Raw genomic sequence first — 26326 nt, 5'->3', positions numbered from 1 at the left:
AATTTGCAGGTCAGGATCCACAATAGCAGGGTCCAGGCACAGCTGTGATAGAGACGGAGCTGGAGATAAGTATATTTGCAGCAGACCACAAATAGAGATCTGAGACCCAAACCAGAACTTAAATGCAGCTCTCAGACCCATGGAATTCAGGAAAAGGCTCCAGTCAATGCTTTTAAGGGCTATTACAGCCTACTGCTATAGTCATGGCCCTGAAAAGATAAAAGAATCCAGTATCTGGGGTAACTTTTGTAATGGAAAATACAGGAAAGGAGAGAAAAATGAGATGCAAAGTGGAGTGAGGAAAAAGCAATTACTAAAAGAAAATATTTCAAAATCAGAATCACAGAAACAAGAAAAGGACAAAAGAAGCAGAGAGCAGAAAGAGGTACAAATGAAAAGCTGCTTGGGATGAAGGAGGAAATGGACATAGAATTAAGGTGAAGAGAATTTGAAAGTTTAGAAAGCAGGGAGAATAAAACAGGAGGGACGCAGAGGTAAAAAGGCTTCAAGTATGAAAGAAGTGAACAAGAAGAAAGCTTATGTTGTTCCCTTTTTCCCTCATTTCCAGGCTGGCAGGAAATGGAGGAGTCATTTGTGGCCTCATCAACAGGGGAAGGAATGGAGGTGATCGATATGGTGGAGCATGAGGGCTCAGAGACACTGAGCAATTCAACAGTGAAGGATCTGCTATTGGATCTGGCTCTTCTCCTCAGGATTGCTTTTTGGGTTTTTTTTAATGCATGACCTAGAACTTGAAATCATTTCTGTGATCATGAATAATGACAATTTGAACATCTACATGTGTTTCATGATCACCTACTGGACAATACAGCTTTTCTTCACCAACCACGTCCGAGGGAACTGAACTAGAGCACTGAAGACAAGGGCAAGGACCCTGTGCACATACTGAAAGTGTTTTCCTTTCTTCTTGAGAAACACAATAAATTCTCAGTAATTTCAGTAATTTTTTCTAAGCCAGCCTTCCCTTCTTGCACTTCCCATATGTTCTTTGTGTAAAACCATCATAACTAATAATAAGAATTAATTCAACTCACCAATTTCACCAGTGACCCTGTCTTTTAAACAGAATATTATTAAATTCAACATGTATTGAAAGAACAAGAAAAAATAAAGCATATTCCAGGGAACTGTACCTACCCCTACACTTAACAAGATAGATACAAGAAAAGTTAGACTCCTCAAAGTGCATATTGTCAGTACCTTTGCTTTTTTAAAACACAATAAACACAGAAGCCAAATAGTCTCAGAACACTGAAATAATGTCTATATTATACACTTAGTGTTATGCAATGTTATTTGCTATTAGGATCTTAAAAAAAAAAAACACCTGTCTGGACATGCTGCTAGGAGAAAACAATTGAATGAGTGATGGTAAGGAAGAGTATACACTGTTTAAGTGGTAATGATAAGTACAAGCCTAATTTTGTTATTTTTAAGATGGTAAATAAATAAAACTGTTTTGAGATATTCTTATTTATTACTTGTGAAGTTCAGCTAAGAGTATCAGACAAGTTGTGAACAGTACAAATACAGAAAAAAGATACAGGCCTGATGATAAAGCGTTTGCAACCAAAGTAATTTTTTTCAGAAGCAAACACTTTATTACTATTTTGGTTAGTTAATGAAAACAAAATCTCTGAACAGTCCAGTCTTGGGAAACATTTTGCTGTATTTGTCAGTACTTGAAAAGGATTAACACAGTTATTTTTAAAATGCTTACATTGATAAGGGATGTTTCCACTTTCCATCATCTATTCCACAAACAATCCCCAGGCAGCCAATATAATAAGTAAAATAAAAATGTTCCCATAAACAAGAACAGTTTGAAGAGCATGCAAAAGGTATAAGTATTTTGTATACTTATTAACATCGGTATAAATTTTCTAATTATGAGACCCTGAAATAGATGTAATTATTACATTGCTCTTAAGAATGTACTTTAGGCACTTCTGCTACCCCAAATCATATTGTTTCTTACTCTGCTTTTGCTCTAAAGCAAATGAATATCTAAAATTCAGTTTCAAGTAGAAAGTAAAATCCTGCAACATCTCTATGTCTCTGCTTGGATGGTAAATATTTACAAATGTAGGGAGAGAACCAGGTTCAGGATGCAGAGAAGCTCTTGGAATTCTAGTTGTTCAAGCTTCAGAAACTTCTAGAAACCTTTGTGACTCTCCCATACTGCATCCTCTATCATATCCTCAACCCTAGACACTTAAGAAAAGAGGATCTTGTTGGAAAAGAAAGAGAATCTGTTCTCAGCTCCCCAGGTACCCCTCCCATTAATGGGGGAGCTTTCCTCTTTCCTCTTATGTGTGATTTTTGCTGATGAAACAAAAACGGAGCAGAGAAGCTCTCCAGTAAAAGTCATTATTAAGTCACTTACCTTTCAGCCTACAAGTTGCAGCCACTGAGTCTTCCCTATCACCTGTCTCAATTAATTAGCAAAAGAAGAGAAGAGGATTCTTCCCTCTCTTGTAAGTTACATGTGGTTTGCACAGCAACCCACAGGATTTCCCCAAGAGCTGTTGTAAGATATTACCAAGTCTTACAGCTCCAGTTTATTGACTTGCCCTTCCTACAGGACTGTGAGGCTGCTGGAGCAGACAGGTAAATGCACTAAACAGAGGGACTAATAATGTAACAGTCTTTCTGTTCACAGCTCCTCACGAGCTGTTGCCTACTAGAAACTGGCCAGTCACCTTGCTGCCCTGGGACTTGTCACACATCTGGGACAGAGCACTGAGAGCCTTGGAGATCCCTTCCTCATGAGATCAGTTTAAGAATTTCCCTGCCATCAAACGCTGAGGAAAGGCTAACAAAAAAAGGAAGGCAAAGGAGTGGATAAGAGCACCACGTCACCCTAGAGGCCCTGAGAAGATGGTCATATTTTCATGTGTCAGGCCTTCCTCTCCCTGGGATCACATCTCTCTTCCTGCTCTTCCATGCACATTACCAGATGCGGCATTTGTTTTCTGGGTTCATTGGGGATCCACTGGGACATTGGAAGCTCTTGGAAAAGTCCTGGCTATTGCTGACAGGCCCAGAGACACGAAGTGGCAAGGGACTATGTGGATCTGTGTTCAGGGAAGACTGGAGCTTCTCTGGATCCTGGTGTCCACACATTGCCTGAAGGGAAACAAAACAGAAAAGTCAGTTTGGCTGGAAGACCTCATGTGAACAAGACTTAGGGTTCCTTATGCCTCTGCACATGTCAGAGAGTGCTGGAGAAAACAAGGAAATGTGCATACAGGGCTGACAACAATGGTCAGATTTTCTTCGGATTGTTTTCTCTTTCCTTAAACTTCTCTGACCCCATTTCACTCTCTGACAAGTCATCTGCACATTTCTATACTGCATAGTCCAGAACACAGAAAATTCAGGCCACCCTGGCTAGGCTCATGCAACCTTGGACTCTATCTAAAAAAGTGATAACGATGTCTCAGTGCCTGGATTCAGCATCTTAAGTGAAGTCAACGAGTGCTCATCAACAAAGGAGAGTACTTACACAAAATTCCATTTACTACTCTAGAGATTCAGGGAGAATGATATGACTTTACTGGTGTTAAAGAGGCAATCCAAGTCTTAATTCTCATTATTTCAGTCCTTCTTTATCAACAAATGATGCAGCAGCTGCCATTTAGCCTCTAAAATGCAAATCTTGCCAGCAAGGCCCAATAAGCTGGTTTTTTCACACACTGCTCTGACTTAATAAGCACACAAAACTTCTCCCTTTGCACAATTGCACGACTTACAAGGATGTGATTTTTCGAGCACAGAAATCCAACCATCTATCATGAGGAACTTGGCAGCACAGCTATGCATAGCTGCGCAATTTACTGCAACTTCCCACAGAAACAGCAAACTATGGGTGCGTGTACTTCTAGTTCTTTGTCTCTAAATAACATTTGAAACACTTTTTTTCACTATCAGCCAATCAGAGTGATGTGACATCCAGCAATGCACCATGACAGAGAAGTGAAGGAAGGAAGGAAGGGAGGGACAGATACATGACTTTTACAGTTAGATTTCACTTTCCATGTGTAAGATTGCTCACAACAGCAAAAAAGTACTCAGAGGCTGGCAATGAAGTCTGCTTTTCCTGACACAGTTGGTCTGCTACAACTTAATTTTGGTGTATTTCAGTGCTTTGTAAAAATATATTTGCAGACAGGCCTTTTGTTAACTTTGAGATCTATAACAGGTTAGGAGCTGTAAATATGATTTTTAGCTTCTAAATAAGATTCTGGATCTCAGAGAATCATTGGTCATTCTCAGTACTGTGAAGAGGGGGGAAAGTGATTGAATATTGAGAAAGACAAACTGTAAGGGTGCGGAAGAAATGGAGAGTGAAAAAGACACATGACTAGAATTCATTACATGAGCAAAACTGAGGTAGAAAAGTTGATCGTGTGGAAGTCCAATCTTAGGCAAATCCTCTTCTTTGTGCTTTTTCAGCCAATTCTTATAGGCCTGTGGAGAGATAAAATAGATAATTATAAATCTTCCTTAGACAGTATCACAAGCTCATGTCTTTTGTCAATGAAATCTATCAATCTAATATATATTTAATAAATTAGCAAGTTTGTATCTCTCTCCTCATTCTGAGGCTCTCTGCTGCTGGCCATGCCCTTAATAAATCTAAAGTGGGAAAATACAACATAATTACTTTCCTTACCATTTCAGATGCTACTACACAGATACTAATACACACATTGTTATAGGATGTGGTAATTACATTATGAAAGAATGAAAACTATTTTCAAAAAAAATCACAAATACTTGACTATAAATTAAAGACTTTCTGCCTCCCAATGTTCTTCACGAAAGAATGTAATAAGCACCATTTTAGACCTAGGGATCTCACACTACCCTCAGCAGTTAATCTGAAGTACTGCATGAGGAAACAAAAAATTCTCTCTAAAGTACTGCTGAAAACATTGTTATGGAGTCATTTCACCATCACACAAAATTCTGTTTCATGTCTCAGCTTACTTCCTCAAGTATAACATAAGCACATATACAATAGCATGCTTTTGTATGCATGGTATAAGCAGGGAAGTAAAGGTGGTGAAGGGGAGAAGTTGTCTTACATGGACATATTGAGGCTATGAGCAAAGCTTTGTGAGGAACTTCTCTCTGGAATAACAGAGGACATGCTGGGCTCATGCTCCACTGGCACAGGTATGCAAGAAATCTCGAACTGGAGCGGGATGTGGCAGAGAGGAGCAGCAGGGCAATCTTGTGTGCTATGTCGTGAGACTGTGAGATTGCAGAAATAAATCACAATACCTGATAAGCGACAGCGAGCCCTCCAGTGTCAGCTGTATTCTCCAACAGTGTGAATGTGCCATTGACATTAAAGCTGTAGCTTTCATACTGCTCAACCAAGCAGTCTATAGAGCTTTGTAGTGCACTCCTGTTGCATGCAGGACAGCCCTCAGGCAACACTGTGGAGGAAAAAAGTCCTAGAAGTAAAGCTATTTATGGCATTCACCTGTGTTCATCATACTAATCACTGATTATTCCTAGTAGCCAGCATGGACTGAAATATGTTTTCCTTAAGTTCATCTACCTTAATTATATATGTATATATTGATGTAAGGACTAGGATTTCAGATCCTCTAAGGGGAAGTACCAGTGGGACCTAGAAGAATAAATGAAGACACTACAGCCAGTACCCACCATAACCATAGAATGAGTGAAGAATTTCATGTGCCATGAAGACCCCGATGGCTCCAAAATTCACAGCGCTGAAAAATAAAGATGAAAAGAGTGCTTTTGGAAAGAAAAAGAGGACAGAGGAGCATTCTTTATAGCCACTAAGCACAACCATGTGCTCCACAGGTGTGTTCTACTCTGGGACTACACAGAAACACTTTCTATGTATTGTCACTCAGGCATGTAAAAGTGCAAATACAAGTGCAAATTATCCTACCTATGCTTAAAATTGTACTAAAGTATTTGTTGCTAATAAGCCATCATAACAATGAAGAGTCTATGAATGAGATTCTGCCTTTGTTAGCTGTAATAACAGGTATTTTTGATGTTGATATATGTCCTTATTGAACCTCTACTGTCTGAACTGCTGCACAAACAGCAACTACAATGGTAACTATACAAAAGCAGGATGTTTGGAGAAGCAATCTTGCAACTTCTGTCTAGTGAGAAGGGATACATAAAATTGGCAATGCAAATTAAAATCATGATGTTTTGACTGCAATTACTCTGGTCTAGCATTGATAATCATGCTACAAGCAAGAGGTTGCCCTAGAAACCCCCAGTAGTTATTTTGAAATGGAATTTCTATGGTTCTATGCAATGAATTTAGATACTCTCACAAGTAAGAGAACACTCAAAATGCATTTCCATTTTATGAAATTATGGGCTCATTCTTTCTTCCCATGCACTGATTAACAGTGCTGAAGCGTGACATTTTCATACTAGATCATTATTCCATCACTGGGAACTCAGTAGGAGCTCTATATCTGACAATTTATAAATTTTACCCAGAGAAGCTGTGGATGCCCCACACTTGGAAGTGTTCAGGGCCAGGCTGGATGGAGCTGTGAGCAACCTGGTCTAGTGGAAGGTGTCTCTGCCCATGGCAGGGGGGTGGAACTAGACAATCTTTAAAGGTTCCTTCCAACCCAAACCTTTTTATGATTCTATAACAATTGTACTGCTTTGCTGAGTTCTTATTTTGAAAATGATCCTCACAGTCACCTGAATTGGCTTTTGCCAGTAAAGTTTAAACTCTGGAGCATCATCTGAGAAAATGCTATTGTACCAACTCATCGAAAGCTGATCAAGTTTTACTTACCAGTCTACTCAGCTGAGGTGACAGTGAGAAAAATGTACTTTACTGACACTGAATACAAAAGGAATAAGAAGGCATAGACACCTTTTCACAGAGAAAGAATATAGTGACAGCCCATACCACTGGAAAAAAAAATTTCTTTTCTACTATTCTTTTGAGAATATCCTTTTCTTCATACTATAATATATTAATTAAATACTGCAAGCACTAGAAGATCACCATCGAGAAAATAATTAGTTTTAACTGAAACATGTTTCTTTTGAACTTCAGCCTCTTGCCAAAATGTGAGCTCATTTTTCAGTACAATGGTATTAGGACAAGTATCTCTCCACTATAGGCAAAAGGAACATAGAATTATATGTTTACAGTCAACTGTTTGGACTGCTTTTATTATCAGAAAAAATATTGCTTAAGAGATCTGTTCCATATGATGAAAGAACAGAACCAGAGGAGAATGGTCTAGAGAAGTATTGCTATTGCAGGGGAAGATTCAGATTTAAAAATCTATTTGCTTAGTAGAAAGGGTTTTTTAAAAAAAAAAAAAAGAACTGTGATACATTAGAAAAAGACTTCTGACTAGAAGTTGCTCTGTAAGGCTCCTATTTTCTCTGGGTTAAATTTCAGGAATCCTTGGAATTTAGAAAATGAGAGGCAAAGGTGGAATGTCTTCTTTGCAGTTAACCTACACATGACTTCTGCCTCTTTGCTCTGGAGTAATATCTTTGTGTTAGTTCAGTTTCACCTAGATTCTGATTTTGCTTCAGCAGAGACAATGATCACTCTCTCTCAGAATGCATCAAGCAGTATCCATCTGGCTTAGAAAAAGCTGGGCTTCCCCCCTTTCCTGTGCAGTGAGAAAAAGAAATTAAGGACAGACCACCTGCTAAGATTCCTCCTGGAAGCATGGTGCAGCCCAGGGAATACATTCAGCTTGCACCTCTGAAGCCCCTCCATACCTGGGAAACTCCATGTGGAAAAAAGGACTGCGGAACATTCCAGCCGGAAAGACCACCATGTGGTGCCTTATTGAATAGTATGAATGCACACTCCAGGGGTGCACCTGCCAGCTAGAAGCAAAATAAAAAGAGAAATTAGAGAATGTATTAACTCCTTATCTCACACTATGATCCTTCACTGAGCTTGCAAAAATAGCTCAACTGTTCACACAGCATCAGCAAATGATGAAATTCATATTCTCTAGAGTTACAGGTGTTTGAAATAAATCTTCAATTGTTTACAGATGGTCAGAACTAATAGCTTAGTTTTCATAGACATTCTCCCTCACAATTTCCCTGTCAAGTAGATTGGGATTAGTAACCCCTGTGAAGTCGTGCACAGAATACTCTGCAGGAGGTGTAAGGCCCTAAGCCTGTCTGTCAGTGCTGCCTTCCTTCTGAAGCATCCTATGTCCTGCCTTTGAGGTGACTCCACCAGCATTCCTGTCATCACAGTGCCTTGCTGTTGGCTTTGTTAAGAAGTCCAAGAGAATCGGCTATCCCCCTTAATTAAGGGTGCATGGTCAAAAAGTGGGTTTTTTTCAGGGGTCTGGTGCTCTCTTCACAATGGTGGGTAGCTCAGGCTCCATGAAGGACAGCCTGTCAGATTCAAGGTTTCTTTAAAGCAGGATGCAGTGATGCAGACTTGCAGCAACATTGAGAACTGGTGAAACCACTTTCAGAGGTACTGAGTCCAGTTCTGCCCACTAGCTCCCACCTGCCCTTCCTCCTCTTCCACAGTAAAAGAGGAATATAGACATACAGTTATCACAGTTCTGAGCAACCTGCTCTAACTAATCTTGCTTTGAGCAGGAGGATTGAACTAGGTGATCTCCACAGGTCCCTTCCAACCTCAGCTGGTTTACAAGTGATCTGATTTTTCAGATCACTATCTGACTTACTTTTCCTGTGAGTTTTGCTGAAGGAGCTTCAGGTAGGAATTTTCCCTTAGTACTTTCAAGCAAGCCACCACATTGAGGAAAAAAGTGTCTTCATTTATCTCCAGCTAAGGGAAGAGACAGGGAATGTGACTGTCATAGGGCATAATTGAAGAATGAATTGAACAATTCAGAAAAAGAAAAAAATGAGAAAAAGAAAAGTCCCATGGATCAAGAAAAGGTTAATCAAAAGAGAAACCAATGGGATACTTGTAGTTTTTCCCCCTCCCATTTCTAAAGACCTTCAGTTTAAGATATGACAGGAATGTTATCTGAAAGCCAAACAGAATATACAAACAGGTAAAAAATTACTTTTATCAGGCCAGCCACTCTAAATAGGAGACAGTATAGGCAACAATATAGAAGCAACAGATAAAGGTTCTGTAGTCCCATTTGTTCCCAAAAAATGAACTGTAGGAAATGTGCTCCACAGGTCATAGCCTCTTTTGTAAGCAGACAAGACAGCAGTTGATACAGGTAAACTGCCAATTATGAGGCAGGCATGTTTACATTATATAGCTCACATTCTGGTATTCCAGGTTCACTTTGTCAGTCTGGAGTATGTGAGCTGGATAACCAATCTCCACTTGTAGTTTGGATACCTAAAATAATAACAAACAAACAAACAAACATAAAGGAACTTGATCAGTTTCTGAGGCTTTACATTCTGCATGTCCTTTTAAAGGCTATTTCTAACCAATGTAAGCATGATCTGTAAGTCAGCCCTTCAAAAGGACAGCTACTCTGTTTCAGGAAGACATCTTGTTCTGCTGCTCTGCTTTCTCAACTCTGCAACCTGAGGCCTAATGTTGTTCTATTCTTTTTCTTTGTATTGTCTTCTGCCATTCAGCTTTATAGCTTTTAGCCTTACTAGATGTATAGAACTCAATTGTATCTCAAAAAAAATTAATTCAGAGTATTCATGGACGGACAAAAACTGAGCCACTCTATGCCTACCCATCAGGCTATGTACCCACACATGCTGGCACTTATAAAACCACCTTCAATTTTTAGTATGAATAAGACATCTATTTAAGACTGTGTGCCTATAGAAGCAGGTAGGAATACATAAAGGTGTCTTCCATTTCTTCTCCAGAGGCTTCAGGGAAAGGAAGACCTCAGTAATTTCTGCCTTCTGCACGCACCAAGGCTTTAGCATTTTGCCGAGTCTGTTCATCCATCCACTCCACCTGATCCAGGCGGTCACAGAGGGCATCTTGGATCACAGAGAACATCTGCTCAGCCTGCCATGGAGAAAAGAAGGCATGGTCACAACTGCACAAAAATATTGCTCACTCTTAGCTACCATCTTCCCATGTTCTAGCAATTCAACCACAGAATAACTGGGGGAAAATTCCTTTTTTGTGTGTGTGTAATGAAAGAGAAGATTTCATTTTCTACAGTGATTTAGCATTAAGCTATCTGGCACCCAGTTTTTCCTCACAGGGCTCACCATTCTCTCCCACACACCTTTTCATCTGGCCTCTCACAGTAACTAAGAGGGAGACAATTCCTTCTCATATATTAAATAATTGTCCCCCTCTTGAGCAAAATGAAAATTCAGTATCCACAAGTATTTTTTGCTGGTGTCTCCCTTTCCAAAATTATGGCAATCTGAGTCAACCCTTTTCAAATTATTCTTTATTCATTAAAATGTGTGCTTCCCTACATGTAGTCTTGGTTTTCTGATTAGCTTTTCTCGGTGTTATTTACTCTTGCCACCTTATAGACTTCAAGCTCTGCTAAACCAGGTGCTACATTAACTTTCCTCAAAAAAAAAAAAAAAAAGGAACTCTGACCATCTGACCATCACAGGATGAAAAAAACAGGACTCTTTTCCACACTGCAGGCAAGTGTTCTTTTTACCGTGCATCCACTCAGAATGTTTTCATATGATTGCTTAGTGTCTTTGCAATTGAAAATCTTACTGAGATACATCTCATTGGTGATGAATACTGTTAACACTCTAGTTCCAGGGAGTATACCGAAATTGCATGCATTTGTAGGGCTGTCATAGCTATTGGTGCTGTACATATGACTTTTCTAACAGTTGAGACAAAGATAATAGCAATGATAATTCTAAAATGACACCAATGTCTGTTCCAACATATTCCCAAAAAAGGAGGGGAAGTGCATAAGCAGAGGAACAAAAGGTAGGAAACCTACAGATTATTTTGCTGCCTTGATGTGGTCTTAAGGTGGCATGTCAAAAAAAGAAGGAGGTGAAGCTGAATTCTGCTTAGGGGTTAAGATGATGAATACCTACAAATTTCTTGGTCTGCTCAGGGAAAATTTCTTGCACAATCATCTTCCCTAGAACTGGCTCAAAGAAAAAGCTGGTATCAGTCAAGCACTTCCTCCAGCGCTCAGCTGGGATCTATAGGAACAAAGAAGTAGAGACACATGAGAGTGAGGACAAAGGACTAGGAAATCAGTAAAATTATATGTTGATGTGTGCGCAGTAGCATTGCCTAAAATTGACAGTAGTGAATAAGTAATGTAGTTCTATTTAAGCTAGCGCAGTAAACATTTCTAGTAAAATATTTATTTCCTTATGATTTACTCCACTTACTTTCCCTCAAGATGCAGATTTGTCTATTAGCAGAGAAAAAGCCATAGAAGAAAGGTGACTACCTATATATTTTTCCCTACTCCATGATACAGTACACTCAGCTCTTTAAACTTCTGAGGGTCATATCTACTCACACATTTGAGAAAAAAGAAGCACTTAATGACCATGAGAGAGTAGTTTTTCTCCCCAGATCTAAGAAACTGCATTCATTTAAGATATCAAGAGAACATTCAGAAGGCATGAGCTACAGTGTTCAGCTGTTGGGGAGGCTGAAGAAACTGATGAAAGGCTAACTCACCATTCTAGATCCCATTTTTCCATAAAGGATCTTATACAGCTCCAGGCGTGCATCTTGGAATTGACTGTCAAGGGCTGGGGAGAGATTCCCAACCAGACAAACAATCATATAAATGTGAAGGACCCTGTAGACAGAAGATCAAAGGCTGGTAACCATAAACACAGAAGCGAGGCAAGTGTCAGAGGAGTAACTTGAGGCAGAGAAATCCCAGGAACCTGACCAATGACAACAAAGAACTCTGAACGGAATACACCTGGGGCTATCAAAGAGGGATGATTGACATAAGTCGAATACAGAAACTCCCCAAAACACTGTGGAGACTTAAGGGGTAACTCCCTGCTGGGGCACAGGAATCTCTATGGAAAGTTGGAGAAGGATACTTTTTAGGACTGGGTGAAACATATAGAATATTATGAAAGGTCTGTGGGATTATGTAAGATTTATGACAACATGTTTATGGGAAGGACCAAAGGCAGGGAAAGAGAAGGATCATACTGGACTGGGAGAATATATGCAGGAAAATGGAGAGAAAAGCTGATAAGAGGGAATGATTGAGTGTAAACTTGTGCTTGTCAGGGTGTCTGCCTGACTGAGCCCTGCACATGGTAACCAGGATTTGATAGTATAGGTGTGTTTGTAACAGGAAGACACCAGAGTATCAGCAACCAAAGTAGGGCTGCAAGACTCAGGGGATCATATATTCATGTGATATATCTAAGTGGATACCAGGAGATCTTGGCCAGCTTCTTGACAGACTGAATACCTAAGACCAGCTATTGGAGTGAGCCACATCATGCATGTGCACGCACATATTTCACTAGTATAGACCAATCCTGATCAGCTGAAGCTGAGGAATAGAATCAGTCTGTGTTCATGTTGGTATGAGTGCTATGGGTGGATGGGGGCCAGTCAAGACACTATGCTCACTCTCTGTGTGACACACGTAAATATATTATTTTATATGTGTGTTCATACATGGTGCATGAATGTGCAAACCTATTGGGAATATATGCCAAGCCATAGCACTGGCCAAACCTGTGGATATAAAGCCACAGCAGCCTTGCAACTGTTAGACTACTGGATTCAGCAGCCTGTAACATAGCAGCCTCTCATCTATTAAACTTATGGTATTTGAAGAAAATACTTCTTGGGGCATGAACAACAGCAACCATAGATATTGACTCCTACCTTCCCTTGTGCCATTTCTCAATGAGCTGTGACATGTTGCTTAAGTAATCCATGTCATGCACTGCAATTGGCTGAGAGAGGTTCATTGGCACAGGATGGAAGACAGCCTTGAGACACGCCAGCCAGTCAATAGCAGGTGCCTTTTCCTGCAAGTAAAACAAAGCTTACATGCTGAACTATGAATCTAAACTGGCTCACAAGAAATAACAGGGAAACCAGGATAGTCTTCCCAATAATGTTAAGGGATACTTTCCACAAGTTAAATTGTTTTTATAATGTGCATCTTGAAGAGGAGAAGTGACTTTTTTTAAAGAGAATTAGCACTGGGGAGGGTAGAGTTGTGGGCCTGAAAAAACTCTGTCAGTAAAAGACCATAAGTTACTGGGTTATTTAAAGCTCAACAGGCTCCAAGTGTAATTTGCAAGACCATGGCATTTAAACACAGCGTCTCATATCTCTTTTGATCTGGGTCTTCAGAATGAAGACATGAATGTCACATGTAACTGTGTTGCTCAAGCTTTAAGGCACGGGTACCTGTAGCTCCCTAATGGTAGTGTGAAAGAACAGCATCCCCCTCTGCTGTCTTTTCTGCAGTGGAGTGACAAATCGCTGGAGGTTAGAGATGAAGGACAAGGTCAAGGAAAAGGAGTCAGGGGGACCATCCTCTGTTCTTCCAAGTAGGACCCCCAATTTCTTCAAATATGAAAGATACACACGGAGAACCTGCAATAGAGAGCATATCTTCAATGGAAGATGCATGACCAAAAATTAGTCACTCACTCCATCCATCCATCCATCCATCCATCCATCCATCCATCCATCCATCCATCCATTCACCCATTCATCTTGACCATATAAACTTCAGTCTTTCAAAACTACTGCTGACCAGCCCCATCCCTAAAACTGTCTTCTTGCTGCAACATCTTATGTAATTGCTCATGTGGAATACCCTTTGTCAAGTACAGTTCCTCTCTCAGTGAAGAACAGTGAATTCCCAAATTATTCTTCTTCTCACAACTCACAATTACTTCAAATACTAGAATAACTTTAGCGATGTAGGCCTGCCATCTCTGGAGTCAGAGGAGAGAAATTCAGTGATATAATGAGCCAGTATTTTAATGAACAGAAAATGTCAACTTCTTGTTTCTATCTTCATGAGGTTTCAGAGGAATGCTTATGATAGCTCAGGAGTTTTTTTGAGGATTTTTCTGAAAGGCTTAGATTGAGAAACTGACATAACTCAGTTTTTATGAAGTTCAAAAATGACAAAGTTCATTTTGTTACAATGTCCCAAGGTCAAAGAACTTCTTCCCCCAACATACATTCAAACACTTTAAAATAAGCTGAAAAATGCTAGCTATCCCTCCCTGAAGTACACAAATTTTGTTATAAAGCCTTATTTTGGACAGAAACATTTTTAAAAAACATTCTTTCAAGGCAAAAACTAAAAGGAAGCCCAGGTTCAGACTACTAAGCAAATAGAAATTAAAATTGTCATTATAACATTCTAAACTAGAAGTTTTAAACCTGGCAGGTAAGATGGGTTACATTTTACAATCTATCCTTTGGAAAAGCTGAGTTTCATAAAGAGTTCTTTCTGGAGGCATTTTCAGAGGTCACTGACCGTAACCCATGGAAACAGACCACTCTGAACCAGGAGGCAATTCAAGGAGATCCCTGCATCAAATAGCTATTTTTACCTTTCTTCAGCCTCTGATATGTTACCTCAAGATAATTTTTCTCTTTGAATTCACTCTCAAGTGGAATATCAAACTCAGGATGGTCAATCTGCAAAAAGGAGTAAAGAAAAACTTATATTCAGAAATGCAAATGTGAGGATATTTTGGTATTTTCTGTATCATGGAATTTGAAATGCTGTTAGCTTGCTTTTACTTTTGGAAAACGTTTGCTCAGTTCTTCAGAGAAGGACACAGGCTTAACTTGAGCAAGCCTTGGTCTGACTCTTTACTCACAGTGCTTCCTTGATAATGCTCTTTCTTTAGCACACTCACCTGAATAATATTGTTCTTGGGGTCAAAAGGAGTAGGTCCCACATGGACTCTAAAAAATGGAAAGGTGCTGTATCTGCTCATGAGAATCTGAAGAGTTTCATTAAAATCTTTTGTTTCCCCCAATCCTGTGTTATGCCATCCACCAACCTAGAGAAAGACAGAAATGCTTCAAGTGAAAAAATCTGGTTGGATCCGTACTTATATTTTTTTTTCTTTTACAGCTATAAGCTCAGTCATTCTGGTAACTGAGAAGCAACAGAGCAAAAAGCACCAGGGGAAACTTGTGAAGTATTCTACATACCCTACTGGCTTTAAAATGACCTGACACTTTCCCTTAAGCAAAGCAATGAACTGCAAAATGACACAAGGAAAACGAATTGTAATTAGCAACAGAGTAAGGTGTGCAGTAAAAAATGCTGGATAAGCAGGAGACAGGAAATAGGTCTCATTTTTCTAAAGCTATCCAGGAGGACAAACAGGGATCAGTAATTACTGGTCCCACCTCCTTGACAAGCAGATTCACAGGTGGGCCTGTAGTCACTATTCCTTTTTTTGCTGGAAGGTTCTGCATCCCCCTTTGACACAGGGCATAAATGCTCTTTGCTGGAAGGAAGATGTCCAGCCTTCCCTGGCACCAAGAGGAGTCCCCCAGAATGGAAAGAGAAAAATTTTCTCCTTTAAACAAGCTCTCCTGGAAGCCTTAGCTACTGAATGATCATCTGGTTTTAGACACAAAAATTTCATCCATTTGCAAGATGCTCCCCAATCGGTGAGTCAGATCCTGCTGAACCAAACTTCTAAGATTAAACAAGATCCCTCTCTATAGACTTGTTTTTTTACCATCCATCAGTAATATATAAGGTTATGAGGAGAGATTTAGGTACCCGATGTCAAAAAATCAGTTCTTGAAACAGGTAAGATTTATCACTAGGAAGTTGTGCTGTGAACCATGACTAGGGTCAGATTCTACAAAAGTTACATCATATAAGACTATATGACCCCACCTGCCCACTTTCCTTCTTCCTGCAGGAATTCTCTTCCTGAGGGAGAGAAAACAACACAAACATTCACCTGATTTAGGAGCTCCTTCAGTGGCTGAGCTCCTTGGGATTCTATTTGTTCAGTATCCATGCAGGAACGATAAAATTGTATTGCCTTCTCCTTGGCTGAACCTCTTATCCCAAACTGTGGACTTTCTGAGGAAAAAAGTATAATTAAAATTAAAAAAAAAAAAAAATTAAAAAAGAAGTTGGGACAGCAGTAGAGAAGAGTTTTAAGAAAATACTGTACTTTGATCCAGAACATTTTAACAAATACATCCACATTTCCCACAGTGACCCAAAGCAAGGGACCTTCTAGTGCCATGACTCTTCCTGAGGCCAAATCTGTGAGTTTCTTTGCATGGAAACAGGAGCACAACAGGAAGTCAGTGCATATCTATGTTTCAGTCCCCCATGAAGACAGGACACATCAACCAGAGTGCACATTCAAACTAGCACAGCAGCAATGGCCTACTTTGACAAGGCAACAGGAAAATGGTTTGAGTTGCTGTCAGAATTTAAAGTGTGACTGTCATCTGTTACACTTGGCAAGAGGAACTAAAATGTTTAAAATGCAGCTACTGTAACATGACATGCTCAAAAAATAAATCTGTACCTGTAATGATAGAAGAACGAAGAGAAGGGACTCAGTCCCTCTTAGGAATGATTGTGCTCTCAGTCACTACTATTGTCAGATCTGACCAAGGCAGATGCCGAAGGTAACACACCAATCATCTGACCCTACCTAAAAGCCTTTTCAGGATCAACAGGTTTTCTTCCAACAACACATCAAATACATTTAGTGATTCTCCTCTGGTTCTGCTTGACTGTTTGCCTTCCCATCTGCCACAGGCATATTTGTAGAAGTTCTCACAGGGGTTTACAGTGTCATTCCTAGAATTCAGAAGTCTTTCCAACAGAGCAGGATCTGACTCAGCATCACAGGATCCTGAAGAGGAAGTAAATAAGAGAGAACTGAGAAGTGACAGTGGAGAGTGAGAACAACTCCAAACAATAATCTTTTAGGGGGCATTTACCCCAAAAGACTTATTTTTGGTACAAGCTTCTTTGCATGCAGTGTTGAATTCCTTGTAAGGTAATGCTGAATATGGAGGAAGTGTGTTCTCTCTTTCACATCCCAGGAAGATTGTCCTCTATTTGTACTATCTAGACAGCCACAGGTTGGATTATTCTGCCTTCTCAATATCTTTCCTCTGAATCAGCCAAATTTGGCCACATGATAAACAAGAAGCAACTGATGGCGTCAATACAAGATGCAAGAGAAGAACATAGCACAGAGAAAGAAATAAGATTAAAACATGTTTTTTTCAAACATGGGAAACATTTTTCAGCATGACATTTGTCAAAAGAGGACAAGGATATTTCTAGAATATCTTGCTTTGATATATAATTTTCTTTTTCTAAACTGCTTCAAATTGCCAGTATACATTGCCATTTTAGTTCAGTATCTTATATCAACATCAGATCAGATCAATTATTTACTGAAATAGTAAATCAAGGCAAGACTTCCTATACTATGTTTTCAAAGTTGACATGGGAGAAGGTAGGCAGAGTGGAAATGGACTAGATCTAAACAGATCTTCCTTGGTCTCTGCAATCTCTAACATACAACAAAAACTAAAGAAAAAAGCTAGGTAAAGATTCAACAGTGCTTATTTTGGGGCAGGGAATGTCTGTATCCACCAATATAAATGTACCTTCTGTATTGAGCTTTCTATATGCTGAGATATTCACATGGACCATTCTGCAGATAGTTCTTTAGCAAATTTGGAAGGCAAATTAATGTTTCTGGTCTATACTCACAGCTTCTCCATTAGCAAGAAACTCTGACTTTTGCTTTTACTCTACGACTGCACTGATTTGTGCTAGAAAACCGGGACTAGACTTAAGTCAGAGATAGAAAGGCAAAAGAGGAGCTCCAAGTCTCAGATTCAGGTCCGTTTCTTGACTACAGAGAGAGCAGAACACATTGATGAGGTGAAAGACAATATAATGCTGTTCTGCCTCAAAACTGGGCTCAGGCATATTAAATAGCAGGCAGAGAAGGACAGATGTGGAGGATCTCTCCCCACTGTGACTCAAGGAAGAGGTAGAAAAATGTACCTTTTTGACAAAAGGTATTATGATTCCTGGAGAGTCTGAAAGTCTGGTTCTTAATACTGATGTTGAGCTTAAAACACAGTGGAGGCAGGTAAGAAAGAAGGGGATCTTGAAAATGGGGTGGATGACGAAGAATAGAAAAGGATATCTCATATTATACCTAGAGCACAAGTCATCACGAGGTAGGTGATAAGCAATGTAAAGCCAAGGAGAGTACTGAGAAGAAGTGCACACAGAAGTAGGCTTTTCCCCTGAAGGCATCGTTCTTTCTTTGCACCTGTTCTCAGCTCCTGGTCACAGGTCTGAAGAGACAGAAAAAATCAAGAAAGAAAAATTCATATTAAGGTTAGCACTAATAACATACTCCATCTGCCACCTAATCTACTAGAAAATCGTTCACAGGACTAGTGCTATAACACCAACTGTCATCCAAGTCATCTACATGACTGTATTCCCATAGGCTTTCTCACTTTCTTCATTTCCCTGTTTTTTAAAGCTATAACTGTTGCACAGTGTTATGAATTACTCATTGAAAATCCAGCTTGCTATGAGGAGACTTGTCCCTCAATGGTTCATTCTGGTTTATGGAATCATCTTGCATATACCTCCTGAAGATATCAAAGCATTTTTGAGTCTATAAAGCTAATAATAGGATGGCTAGGACTGGTGGTTCTTTATTCTGCCAGAGTCTGGCAATCTGAGCACTAATTTTAGACCTCTCCTCAAGAAATAAAGTACTGCAGCCGAAGCCCTCTAGTCCAATTCAAGTGAGAGAAAATATTTGTTCTATCCCACAAACTGGAGTAAGCTATAAATCGCTGAGAAGATCTGATATAGAGACAGGTTTTATGTCACTTAAATTTCGTTTTCATAATCTAGGTGTGTATTTTCAGTCCATGGAACAGGCTGGGGACCTAATGAGTACACCTTCTGTTTTAGATATCTGTTTTAGGATGAACTGAACTATTCTCCAGAGTTATTTGTCCCTTCCTCTGTTGGCTACAAAGGAAGCTAGATGACTATCTTAAGATACACCCCTAACATCTACCTGGATATAGTTAAATAATACGACATTTTCTCTCCTTCTGCATACTTCGATGGAGAACAGCAGTTTATGAAAGAACAGACACAGGAATGCATGCTGGTGATATATAAGGAAAGGGAAAGAATTGACAAAAAATGAAAAGTGAAATGACTGGATAGGAGTATACAGTGAGAAAAGGGAGGCAGAAGGGGGGAAAAAGCCAGAAGATAATGGAAAACCTCAGCTGTAGCAAACAAGGACAAAATCTCACAGCTGTGAAAGCTGATGTAAGTGCTGTTGGGAGAGTCCTACCTGTCACTGTCAAGGCCTGGCCTGGCCTGTACTGTCCCCACAGGCTCAAGTTTAGCTCCCTGTTCTATCTTGATTCTTTGATAAAAGAAATCTGTTTGAAAAACCTTGTCGGGCCTTGGAGCTCTTTGAGGAAAGGCAAGAAGCAGCCTTAGTGCACATGCCCACTTCTTCACTAGGCCATCTGAAGCTCTCCTGTGCGCTCTCCATCTGAACTTTGCTGCAATGGCAGCCATCCTTTCTCTGGACAGGCATCCCATCGATGTGGATCCTGACCATCACCTACAGCCTTGACTCTGCAGGTTTGCCCTCGGAACTGCCTCTTCACAAAGGACTTGCCTGGCAATCTACACTCTTGGTTGACCCTGGGCACTGTCACCAGGCCTACCTTACACCCCTCATGCTGGGGGGAGCACCCCTTGCTTTTTAAGTCATTGCTTCTGGCCTGCTGTGTCATGACTCTCAGGTTTCAAATTGTCATCTCTCTTCTGCCTTGGCTGCTCCCTTACATGCAGCAGCTAAACTGCATTTGTCACTACTCTCGGTATCTATGTTATTTGCCACAAAACCAGGAAACATGGATCTTGACAAAAATCACAAGAAATGGAGCAAAATCTTACAGGAATTAAGTATGTCACAGTATATGCCCCTTCACCTAAGGGAATGTTAAGGAAATGAATGTGTCTGCTCTTAATCATCTGGACTAATATACTATGTACAACTTCTGCACAAAAACATTAATAGAAGGGAAAACCAAAATAGGCAATAGAAAAACAGACCTTATAATTTTATAATCTTTCAAACGTGAATTTTATTCAATCTTGAATAAAAGCCTCTCAAAGGCTTACTTGACTCCTGGAAATTACTAACAAGAGTTGAGTGCCTAATACTTTTCTCCTTCAAAATCCTATTTTCCTGACTTCTTCAGGAAGGATACAGAATAACTAAATGGAAAGCAAGTACATACAAGTGACATTACAAGTTGCTAGATACAGAACATGATCACACTGGCAAAATACAGTGTACAAACTACAAAGGAGGAAATCCAGATTCCTTTCATAAGTCCCTGTAGCAAAACAGTTGTTTTACTCCTGGAGTAAGAGAGAAAGTGTCACAACAGTATGGCAGGGAACTGAGTGAAAGAAAACTAGCTTAGCTGATAAAGGAAATAGAAAAACTGTTCTTTGGCATGCAAGCCTTCTCTGACCATTTAGGAAAGAGTGAATGATTTACATTCACAATTCTCCTGATTTCTCTGCTGCAATAAACTTCTTGTTTTTCACATGGAAAATCTGGCCTACTCCTACTATGAAATAATAACAATTTTACAATTATTTGGTTTCATGTTATCAGAAGACATCTGTTTCTCTCTTTTGAGTCATAAATGGCATGACTGTGGAGATACTAACAAGAAACTGGTATTTCAAGACTGTTGGTGCAATTTCTTATTAATTTTTGGTTAACAGTTGGTCTACTTCAGGCCTACGCATGATGTTTATTTTGAAATGCAAAATGCATCAAATAGATTTAAAAAATTCTCTAAGAGAAAGAGCACTGCCCCCCTCAAGTCTCCATTGTGAAACAACTAGAGAAGTACTTGTCTGAGAGCAGCATGCCCAAATAATAACATAGCACAAAAGAAATGACAGGGGAGTGGAAATTGGTTGTGGACCTCTACGTAGAAACTGGATTATGGCCTGTATGTGAACCATAAGCATAAAAATTGTTCTTGAAACACTTCACCTTCCATAATAAATGACTTTCTAATCTTGCCTCTGTAACTGGGGTGGGGTTTGAAAGAAACTGTAGACCTACATAAACAGAGAAAAAAGAGGAGGGTAGTCATATTTAGTTCTCCTTTATGCCTTTTTCATGACAACAGCTTAAACAAATCTAGACAGACAAATACTGCTTCTTCAGTACTCTTACACAGATACTGACCAGAGCAAAATCCCTGTCAGATTCTTGATCTAGAAATGAATTTCACTTTTATGCCACAATGGATTAAGTGGTTCACAGGCACTAAAATAGAGACCTCTTCCTAAGGCAGCGATCCTTGGCCAAGGCAGAGGTGTGGATTTAACTAGATGGAACCAGAGGTGGCATACCAACACTTCCAGGGCACGGGATACAGGAACATTACATAGCTTACAGGAAGCAGCAGCACTGTATTGTGGTATGTTTTGAAACCTGGTTGCTTCATCCAGCATGCTCCATATAAAGATACAAGTGAATGGTTTGAACAAGCCAGTGGAAAAGGGTAAAAAGACTTCAACCTCTGACAGGGTTTTTCCTTATAGACCTCACTTATGGGTGAGAAGAATCATTCATATTAGCATAAAGATTAATGCAATTTCCAGTACAGTTTCAGTTTTTTCATGTTTTTAAACATGTGCAAATGTTCAAATTTAAATGGCTTCACTATAGCTAAGTGAGAACAAATGGCTGTAAAATCATTAAAAAATTAATTCTAATAGCTGCAAATTATAAAAATATATGACTTTAAATTAATGTACTATGTGTATCATCTAACTCAAACGCAAGCATGACTTGGGGTAGCATGACAAGTACTGTTATCACTAAAGCAAGAACTGTTTGATACAACTAAATCGGCCAAAGAATTTGATTTTCCTTGAGCATCTCCTTCTTTCTGTTTGTGAGCTGTTCCTGAATTCTGAGGAAGGTTGAAGACACTCTGCCTAATTCTTTCTCACCTTGCATTTTCACAGTGTTTAGTGATATTACAGAAAAAGAAACATCTAGCTTTCATGAAAATAAATTTTTAAAAAGAGATAAAAGGAAGAGAGAACTGAACTTATTTTTCATAACTATTTACCAGATAATGTAGCAGTATTGTTTTTCAGCCAGTAGATTATTCATGAATTACTGACTTTGGCTGTTACCCAAATCATGTTTATCACATTACTCACATGGATGGCATATTTTCAGACTAATACCCCAATATCACAAAAACCTTCATTTTCTTAAGTTTTTGTTAGCAAATTATTTAAGCACATAAATGGAACCCATTAAATGCCACTTGAGAAACATTTTAGCCTGTGTTTGAAATAGAGTACCTGCTCACATGAAATATGAAACAGAACGGTTGCTGAATTGTATTCTGGAGTGCTAAAATTGTAAAGCAAAACCATGGCAAACAACTAAAATTATGATTATGGTTTGATCTTCATCACACAGAAATTTGAGAATGGATATACAAAACAAACATTTCTGCAAATTCTTCAACTATAAAAATGCAGACAAGATAAATATAAGTGACTGCATTACAGCCACAGTCACACTGACCAGATCTCAGTGTAAGAACACACACATGTTTGTATTATTTAGTAACATAGAACACTTCACTTATCTCTGTTGCCCTTAAATGTTTTGTATTTTTTTAGCAACCTTGAGCTAACAGTTCAGTTCAGTGCAATTTGTCTGTAAATATGCAATTAAGACTTTGCTAGCTATTTATATAAGACATCAAAGCAGAAAAAGGACACCACGCTACATGGGAAGCAATTAGGCTCACTATGTCATTCTCACATTCCAAAAACTGTGCCTTGCTTATCCACAACTATTTGTGGGGGGGAAACTGCACATTTCAGTGTAAGTACTTTCTTATTATACCTTGCTGAAAAAAATGGAGATAGAATAAAAGATGTCATTATTATTATTTTTATTATTGTTGTTGTTGTTGTTATCATTATTACTACTACTGATAGTTTTACTATTACTATTATTACTTATTGGTCAGTGCTTCAAACAGTTCTCAGAATGGCCATTAGGGTGACTAACAGGAAGGGCAAGAACCCCTAAATCATCACACCATATCCCAAATCATTAATTCTGAGACCCGGACAAGACCTTTCTGGATACAAACTGTCAAAAACTCAACTACCTCAGTCCCCCAAGGCAATAAGCAGTGTAGCTATGAAAGGGGAAAGAAAAAAAAGGTGTGCAATGAAGGTCCCTCAGCAGATTGCAAGACAGACCCATTTCCTTACCTGTGGAACAGTGCTCATGCTTGTCACTGAGCAGTCTTTGCTCCTGCAGCTACCACCGTTATGAACTCTGTTTACTTGGCTGCTATCAGTCTTCTGTGCCCACACACTCTGCTGAGTTCAGAGACAATCTCTTCTTCCCAGCTTGGCTGTTTGTTGTGGGGAGGAGAAGTGAGAGGAAAAGCTCAGAGACAAACACTCTTAGAGAAAATGAGAGGGAGGGAAATGGTGTTTCTGCAACTCTCCACCCATCTTCTTAACACCTCTACTTCTCATGAAAGGATATTTTTTTCCCTTCTTGCCTCTGTGACCCACCTACTTTCTGTCTCTTGGAGCTCCACCGAAATCTTTTTGAACAGGAGTATGTGATTCTCTATCTCCCTCAGCCTCTTCTGAGCTATTCGCTGTTTCTTTTCTCTCCAGCAGCCTCACTATCCTGCCCACCCAACAAGTCTGTTTTGGTCTGATATTATACCTGCCACTAGCCTGTTTCAACCTGCTGCTGCCTTGGGGCCCGCAGGCTTCTGCCTATTGCTAGATAGTGTAAGCTAGGGATCCTAGTGCTCCTCCTCCCACGAGGAAAGGCCAAGGTGCTGGCTTGCTTCTTGCTCTTGCTCTCTCATCTGCGCCCTAGTGTCCATTCAAGGGGTGAACACATCTGACTTTTTCTCTTTCCCATTAAGAGGCATAGAAAAAAAATCATTAATTACTGATTCTATTTACAGTTGTTCATTGCTTCTTGGAAAATGGCCAGCCTGTGTGTCTTTGCTTATTTAAGGAGAAATATTGGGAAGATTTGGGAGGGAGGTTTCTCTGCTTTGAGGACTGGGAACCCAGATTATTTCTCTGTGACATTAAAAACTGAGTAGGAGAGCAAGACATTGAGACTTGAGACCTTCTCAATTGGCAGCTGTGAGCTGAGAGAGGTAGTGGGGACCAGCTTGGTGTCAGCTTCCAAAGTGCTTGAAACAAGCAGAATACCAGGACAGGACTGTTTTCCTCCCCAGGCTGCAAATCTCTGAGGAGAGTATGATATCTTGGTTCATTAGTCTGAAGATAATTTGATATCTGTTCAGTTGTTCAGAGCTCCTATCAACCTGATTTTTCCCTATTTCTGTAGTGCTTGCATAATTTAACACTTTACCATCACAACAGATTTCTTACATGGCTGAAACCAGTTACTTACTCTCAGTTCTTTTTAGCATTCAGGTTACTGGTAGCTATATATTTCTATATTTACCAAACAGCTCTAAATACAGTACGAAAGTCCTTGCATACTGACAAAAAGATTCCTACTGATCTTTCTTTCCTTGCAGTGTGTCACTTCACTTTAACGTCAGAATCCATTTTGCAAATACTTCTCTCATAAATTGATTGAGATTTGACTTAATGAAAGCAACAAAACAGTCTTTTGTTAGCCATAACTGAGATCTCACAGTGAAGAGATCTTTGTAAACTATCTGGACAGATTTGTTCATGACAATATTCAGTTTATTTATCTGTCTTAACTGTATCTGAACTCTTCCACCTTCATAACAGCAACTAACAGCTGCCAAGCTTTATGTAATGAAGTAAATTTTACTTCTCTTTTCTCTGTGAACACTATCAAAGTTTTAAAATTTACCTGGGCAAGGAATTTATTGCCTTTTTTGATTATAAAATGGTTATGATGGTTTTGAACCCAATGTAATAAAATTAAAGCAAGTAATAAAACATTGGCTGAAGTATTCACTTTTAAAATGACACTTGAAAAGACAAAAAAAGCCTTTGGTCAATATGCTGGGAGGATATGACTGGCATTAACGTGGTTTCACATACCAGTATCTATTAAACAGGTATTCTCATTTCCTCTTGATTAAATGAAATTTTACCACATAATTATTGCCACAACGCATGGATTGTCCCACACACACTACCTAGAAATTATTTGAATGTGTACGTATGGACAATTTTTACCAGACTTGCAAACTAATAAGGACACATCCTGAAAAGTAAATGGATCACAATGCCATTTCAAGAGTGTGTGGGATGTTTCAGGAAAGGAAACCTGAGAAAACCTCTCTTTCTCAATGAAGAGCACAGCTCTTTGAATTAGTACGTTTCAGTGGTGCTGTGATGCTGAGAAAGCTGCCTTGCAAGATCTAGTGTAGTGGTGATCTTTCTTCTCGGAAGGCATGACATACCATAGTAACATTATATGTTGGATCTAATAGACATTATTGTTGGATTCTCAATACTGTTCCGGAAAAGTATGCTCCTGAGTAGTATTCTGCTGTAGTGGACATTGGGTTTTGAGTTTGTTCAGTAATTCAGTAGAAAAGTTGAGCTGTTATGGAGAGAATTAAGCAGTTAAAACTTTTATTTATTCCAAAATTTGTGTATCTCATTGGAAAAATGTGGATTTATTTCACATAGATGCTGCCTCTATTATGGTCTGAGATATCCACATATAAGACATATTTTATCTGAAATTATATGATCCACACTTCAGAAAGATCAGTTTGGCTGTGGTTATTAGCTGTTGCAAAGTAATTCAGACACTGTGTTTATATATATTTTCACGCAGAGTTTCTTGCATCTGTCAGGGTAAGAATAGAGCATATTTGCATTTGGTAGCAATAAGGCAGTGAACCATGTCTTACATTTTCCACATCAGAAATTGGGTATGGAAATTTCTTTCAGATTATGTGCCACAGGACAGTAGCACTTTCTATCTGAAAGTGACAGTCTGTATATATATATTTAAGCCTTGAAAAAGCTCTACCTTGGGGAGGATTGCATGATGGCATTGTAAATACTCTGATGGGGTTTTGAATATACAACCTGTAGAGCTTTGGGCATCTTGAGAGCTGAATGTGTGAAGCATTCACATATACATTAAAATGGTGCTGTTGTTTTTCCTGCTAGCATGTAGATTTCTTTGAAGACACTTTTATCACCTACAGAAAGAAAAGACAAAAAGTTTCCCTGTAATTTTTTTC

The 26326-nt window shown here is 39.2% G+C and overlaps 1 protein-coding gene across 3 annotated transcripts; it reads right to left on the bottom strand.

Moving 5' to 3' along the window:
- Nucleotides 1-1306: 1306 nt before the first annotated feature.
- Nucleotides 1307-23894, bottom strand: KEL (Kell metallo-endopeptidase (Kell blood group)). Of its 3 annotated transcripts, none has more exons than XM_053970679.1 (18): nt 23349-23894; nt 18166-18307; nt 16630-16833; nt 15916-16040; nt 14845-14991; nt 14558-14620; nt 13367-13555; nt 12833-12978; nt 11645-11768; nt 11041-11151; nt 9965-10018; nt 9299-9376; nt 8739-8842; nt 7798-7908; nt 5707-5774; nt 5314-5471; nt 4402-4494; nt 1307-3150 (listed from the first exon to the last, which is right to left on the bottom strand). In XM_053970679.1, exons 1-18 carry the CDS (start codon nt 23364-23366, stop codon nt 2974-2976), a joined length of 2112 nt encoding a protein of 703 aa, XP_053826654.1. In that variant the 5' UTR covers nt 23367-23894; the 3' UTR covers nt 1307-2973. The 3 variants fall into 3 exon arrangements, with proteins under 3 accessions (XP_053826654.1, XP_053826653.1, XP_053826655.1); XM_053970678.1 differs by having other exon boundaries at nt 9920-10018; nt 23349-23893; XM_053970680.1 differs by lacking the exon at nt 11041-11151 and having other exon boundaries at nt 9920-10018; nt 23349-23893.
- Between the last annotated feature and the right edge of the window lie 2432 nt (nt 23895-26326).

This window comes from Vidua macroura, chromosome 2, assembly GCF_024509145.1.
Source record: "Vidua macroura isolate BioBank_ID:100142 chromosome 2, ASM2450914v1, whole genome shotgun sequence".
Lineage (NCBI taxonomy): Eukaryota > Metazoa > Chordata > Aves > Passeriformes > Viduidae > Vidua > Vidua macroura.
The sequence above is the reverse complement of the archived record's forward strand: the minus strand, read 5'-3'. Positions and strand labels throughout refer to the sequence as shown.

Excerpts from the sequence above, each read along its gene's own strand:
- KEL (XM_053970678.1), bottom strand. Across the intron at positions 16,834-18,165 it reads CGTGATGACTTGTGCTCTAG|GATCCTGTGATGCTGAGTCA; the intron begins GTATAATATGAG and ends CTTCCTCTTCAG. Across the intron at positions 5,472-5,706 it reads TCACTCATTCTATGGTTATG|TGTTGCCTGAGGGCTGTCCT; the intron begins GTGGGTACTGGC and ends TTTCCTCCACAG.